This window comes from Ceratotherium simum, chromosome X (assembly GCF_057802395.1).
Source record: "Ceratotherium simum simum isolate JZ-2026a chromosome X, ASM5780239v1, whole genome shotgun sequence".
Classification (NCBI taxonomy): domain Eukaryota; kingdom Metazoa; phylum Chordata; class Mammalia; order Perissodactyla; family Rhinocerotidae; genus Ceratotherium; species Ceratotherium simum.
In genome coordinates this window covers 65,495,695-65,501,371 of record NC_141940.1, presented here as the reverse complement: position 1 = coordinate 65,501,371, position 5,677 = coordinate 65,495,695, and the positions used below count along the sequence as shown (strand labels likewise).

At 49.3% G+C, this 5,677-nt stretch overlaps 1 protein-coding gene across 1 annotated transcript; it reads right to left on the bottom strand.

Moving 5' to 3' along the window:
* Positions 1–406: 406 nt before the first annotated feature.
* Positions 407–5,233, bottom strand: LOC147911873 (uncharacterized). Its single transcript, XM_087427490.1, has 2 exons — positions 3,080–5,233; positions 407–2,775 (listed from the first exon to the last, which is right to left on the bottom strand). Exons 1-2 carry the CDS (start codon positions 4,226–4,228, stop codon positions 2,767–2,769), a joined length of 1,158 nt encoding a protein of 385 aa, XP_087283616.1. The 5' UTR covers positions 4,229–5,233; the 3' UTR covers positions 407–2,766.
* Between the last annotated feature and the right edge of the window lie 444 nt (positions 5,234–5,677).

Here is a 5,677-nt window from a genome sequence, read left to right as displayed (position 1 = left end):
CTCCTTTGGAAGGAAAAGAAGATGTGGAAACCTCAGAGAGTAATAAAGTTGTAGGATCCCAAAAAGGGAACCCCAACTCTAGCCTCGGGAAGGCGTGGAACCACAGACACAGAAGACCGAGCTTGATGCAAACGCAAGAGGTTTTATTAAGCGGAGCTCCGGGTCGACACGTATTTCTCGCAGGAGACAGAGGAGTCGACCCGGGACCTTAAGGGGCAAGCTCTTTTATAGGATTCGGAAGCATAAAGCGGGAAAAGGTTGGCGTGGTCTTACATGATTGGCTAATTTAAAACATTTAAACAGTTACATTTTATGGCACGAATTGCTATGGCGCAAAGCAATTATCAGGTTACACACACGCGTCCCCCTCTGGACCCCCTCCACCCCGACCCTCCCAAACTTATCCCTCTGGAGCACTCTCTTGTTCTCAATTTTCCCCGAACAGTTTAGGGCGAGTCTTCTATGAATAGAGTCAGTCAGGATCGATAAACGTTCCCCCTTATACCAGGAATCCTTAGGGTGTGGAGGTGCCTGTCTCTAAGGTATTAACTTTTAAATTTTTAATATAATTTACTTCCTTCATTCCCCACTTCTTCTTTTGTCCCTAGTTCTAATCTTAGAACTTAGTTTTCGGTGTCTACTATCAGTGGCTCATTGTGTGGGAGAGCTTGGTAATGGCGTTGGAGCATCATAGCATGCACTGCATTGACTCTTTTTCTTATGAAAGCAGTAATTCTATTGAAAACACACGGTCCGAAGACCAAAAGTAGAAAAAAAATCAGCAAGGGTCCTGCTAGGGAGGATAGTAAGGTCGTCATCCAGGGGAACTTAGTGAACCAGGATTCAAACCAGCTTTGTTGCGCCTCCCTGCTTCGCTGCCTCATGTCTAATCTTTTCTTTAATTTTTGCATTGAATCTCGGACTACCCCTGTGTGATCTGCATAGAAACAGCAGTCTTCTTTAAGGGCCGCACAAAGTCCTCCCTCTCTTAAAAACAGCAGATCTAATCTTCTTTTATTCTGGAGCACTACTTCAGACAGGGAGGTGAGGGACTCTTCTAATTTAGAGATGGACTGTTCTAAAGTCCTGAGGTCTTCATCTATAGCATTGCTCAAGGCAGTTAATCCCCTTTCTCCTGTGACTAAGGCCGTAGTGCCAGTCCCTACGCCCGCGGCAACTCCCAGTCCCAGGAGTACAGCCAGGGTGAGGGATACTGGTTCCCTTCTCCATAATCTGGATCTCTGGTCAAATTTATCCTCGAAACTATTGGCAGTATGATAATAAATTCTAGGTACCAACTACACAAGCACGCAAAAATCTTGTGACGAATTGAATACGCTAGTTGAGATGCAGGGGGTTAGGCCCGTGGTGCAGGCCCACCACCTATTGGGTCCTGGTACCAAAAAATGACCAGGAGTAGTCGGAAGGCTGACTTCAATCTTATTACATAGAGCCTGGTAGCCCGGGGGAATTTTTCCTAAGCATAGTCCTGAACCGGTCCCCGACACATCCGTTAGGGTTAGCCGCCCTTCTTTTCCCCAAAGGCAAGTCGTGTGGTCTGAGGTGTTATTATAGACCCCCATGGTGGCAATTCCTTCATAATAAGGGGGGCTGACCACTAGGCATAGCCAGCATGATTCAGTCATTTCAGGGTTGGAATCATTTAAGGCGTAGTAAGCTCCCCGTACTAAGTTAAACAGTCTGTGCCATCTTTGCCCAGTAGGTACTGCGGGAGGTGGCGTAGATGGTGGTCGCAGGGCAGATTTGGTGACCGTATCTATGGTCCCATTTAGGGTTATGGACTTTGCCTGGGGGGGTTTGGGGCTATTTAACCCTATCGGTCTGCTGGCGGGAGGTTCTATTTTTAATCTAATAGAGAAGGTCAGGCCTTTATCATATCGGTCTTTGTATAATCTTATTCCCCATGAATGACCATTCTCGGTCCAGGTTTTAATTGTTTTTCTTTTTTCTGTGAACTGAATGGTTAAGGGGTGGCACCAGGTATTGCATTCTGAGCCCCGACTCATCTGGTGGCTATAATTTGCTCTAACCCTGATTAAATCCCAAGAAGAGGAGGGTTCCCAATAAGTAGTCCCACTGGTTTCACATCTCCAGTTTTTACAGTAGAAGTCTTCCTTGCCCACGCACCAGGAGTCAATTGAACGAGGTCTGTGGTGACCGGGGCACACGTAAAAGGAGTATGCCTTTAGTTTACCCTTGCGATGGGGGGAGTGGCATCTTCCGGCTTGTTTTGCCCCCCCCTCGTCGACCCATGAAATCCCAGTCGGGGGTTCCTATAGCCAGTTTACAAAGGTCAGGGTGTAAGTCTGGCCACCATGTCCAAGGGGAAGCAGTTTTTTGGATTGACCAGGTTATATCTCCTACCTGGGAGACGACTTGCCACGTGAGCAGTTGAGGAGCGTGGGGGTCAGGATTGGACAAGCTGCTCGCCGTTCCCACGATGCAAACGCAACTTAAGAGGGTTATCAGTCTTTTCCACCTTCCAGAGATCTGCTGCATTCTGGGGTGCCTTCTTTACGTGTGTGGCGTGAACCCAAGAGGTTATACCGTCTACCTTGACTGCTGTGGGCGTAGTGAGGAGCACCACGTAGGGCCCCTTCCAACGTGGCTCTAATGACCCCGTCCGATGTCGTCTCACAAGGACAGAGTCCCCAACCTGGAATTGGTGCGGGATGAGCAGATCACCAGGCTGGTAGGCCTCTTTTAGCTGGTTCCAGATGTCGCGCCTGACGGCCTCAAGTGCTTTCAAGCAGGCTGACAAAGGTATAGAAGGTATAATGTCAGGGTCATGTATCTCTATTTGTGCCAAAGGGGGAGGGGTTCTATAGAGGATTTCAAAGGGTGTAAGTTTTAAGGGTCCTTGTGGGGTGTTCCGGGCGCGGAACAGGGCAAAGGGCAGGAGGGCTGTCCAGTCACTATCGCCGGTCTCTATGGACAATTTAGTTAGGGTCTCTTTAATTGTTCTATTCATCCTTTCTACCTGGCCTGAGCTCTGGGGTCTATAAGCACAATGTAATTTCCAATTGATCCCCAGTTGACTGGCCAGTCCCTGACTTACCTGGGCAACGAATGCAGGACCATTGTCAGATCCAGTTACCTTTGGGATCCCGAATCTCGGGAGGATTTCTTCCAATATCTTCTTGGCTATTACAGAGGCAGTCTCTTTTCGGGTGGGGAAAGCCTCTACCCATCCCGAGAGGGTATCTACAAATACTAGAAGATATTTATTTCCATACCGGGCCGGTTTGATTTCAGTAAAGTCTATCTCCCAAAAGGTTCCGGGCCTATCTCCCCGGAGTCTATGTCCAGTGCGGTATTTGGTAACTGCAGCATTTGTGAGAGCGCAAGCTCTACAATCCTTATAAATTTCTTCAGCCGCCTTTCTCAAATCTGGTACCTGGTACGGGGAGGCCTCAATAATTTTAATTAGTTTCTGAGGGCTCAAGTGGGTTAGCCGATGTAGATGTGATAGATATTCTCGCCCCTCTGCAACGGAAAGGTCTTTCTCTTTTTTAGTTAGTTCCCCACCGGAGACAGTTTTGTTGACCTTAGCTCCCTGGAGAGTCAGGACCATAGGTCCTAGTGCCGCCCGCTTGGCTTCCAAATCTGCTAAGCGGTTCCCTTGAGCTATGGGGTTGGTGCCTTTCTGATGACCTGGGCAATGGATGATTGCCACCTTTTTAGGCAAATGTATAGCCTCTAGGAGGCCCAGAATCTCTTTTTTATTTTTGATATCTTTTCCGGCCGAGGTAAGCAGCCCTCTTTGTTTATAAATAGCCCCATGAACATGGGCAGTAGCAAAGGCATACCGGCTGTCCGTGTATATATTCACAGTCTTATTTTCAGCTAACCTTAACGCCTGTGTCAGGGCGATAAGCTCAGCCTTTTGTGCAGAAGTCCCTTCCGGCAAGCTGCTTGCCCACAGAGTCTTTTTCCCGTCTACCACAGCAGCCCCAGCCATCCTCTTACCTTCTGCCATAAAGCTGCTGCCGTCGGTGTACCAATTAGGGGCCCCAGCCCATGGCTTATCCGGCAGATCGGGTTGGATCCCCGTTTCTGATGCCAAGATGTCGCCGCATTGGTGAACAGGTATTTCATCATCCGCTTCGGGCAGTAGTGTGGCCGGGTTTAAGATGGCCGGTGGGGCAAAGGTAATTTTCTCAGTTAGGAGCAGACTTTGGTAGTGAGTCATCCGGGCGTTAGTCATCCATCGATCTGGAGGCTGTCTGATAATGCTTTTTAAGGCATGGGGGGCTACTATGGTTATCTGTTGGCCCAGAGTTAACTTATCTGCATCTTTTACCAGCTGGGCAGTGGCGGCGATCGCCCTTAAGCAGGAGGGCCATCCACTGGCTACCGGATCCAGTTTTTTTGATAGATATGCGACTGGGCGCTTCCAGGGCCCAAGGGCTTGAGTTAGGACTCCCCGGGCGATTTCCTTTCTTTCATCTACATACAAGGTGAAGGGCTTGGTCAAATCTGGTAGGGCCAACGCGGGTGCCTCTAATAATGCCTGTTTTAGAGTCTCAAAAGCCTTCTGGTGCTCTAGAGTCTAGACAAAGTTCCCACTTTCCTTAGTCAATGGGTACAGTGGAGCAGCCAGGGTAGCAAACCCAGGGATCCACAATCGGCAGAAGCCGGCTGTCCCCAGGAATTCCCTTACCTGGCGAGCGGAGGTTGGGGCCGGAATCTGGGTCACAGTCTTTTTCCGTGCGTCGGTTAACCACCTTTGGCCATCCTTTAGTGTGTAGCCTAAGTAGACTACTTTTTCCTGGCACAACTGTGCCTTTTTTTTCGACGCCCGGTATCCCAACTCACCCAACTCGGCCAGGAGGCGCTTGGTCCCTTCTTCACAGTCTCCCGGGGTTTCCGCCGCCAACAGTAGATCATCTACATACTGTAAAAGAGTCACTTGAGGGTTTTTAACCCTATAATCAGTCAAGTCCCTGTGGAGGGCTTCATCAAACAGGGTAGGGGAGTTTTTAAAACCTTGAGGTAGTCTCGTCCAAGTCAGTTGTCCAACGATCCCCATATCAGGGTCGCGCCACTCGAAAGCAAAAAGTAATTGGCTTTTTGGGTGAAGCCGTAGACAGAAGAATGCATCTTTCAGGTCCAAGACAGTGTACCATTTTCGTGATGGGGGGAGGGAGCTGAGTAGGTTATATGGGTTTGGCACGGTAGGGTGTAAATCCTGCACTCTTTTATTTATCTCTCTCAAATCCTGGACCGGCCTATAATCATTAGTTTCAGGCTTTTTTACAGGCAGGAGGGGGGTGTTCCAAGGAGACTGGCAAGGAAGCAGGGATCCTTGCTGGGGCAGCCTCTGGATATGGGGGCGGATTCCTTCTCTGGCCTCTTTGCTTATTGGGTATTGACGCACCCTTATCGGGAGGGCTCCGGCCTTAAGATCTATCACGACTGGGGGAATTCTCGTAGCCGTCCCTAGTCCCCCAGTTTCAGCCCATGCCGTTGGAAATTCGATCAGCCACTTATCGGTATTGAGCCGAGCTCTAGGCTTAGGCTGCTGATGGAGCCGATATTCTTCCTCTAGCTCCAGGGCCAATATCATGGTGGTAGGTGCGGACCAGGATACTGTAGGCCGAGGTTGAGCAAAATCTATTTGAGCTTTCAGTTTGGTTAAAAGGTCTCGACCTAG

Bases quoted from the DNA above. Each gene is read 5' to 3' on its own strand.
- LOC147911873 (XM_087427490.1), bottom strand. From the start codon at position 4,228: ATGACTAACGCCCGGATGACTCACTACCAAAGTCTGCTCCTAACTGAG.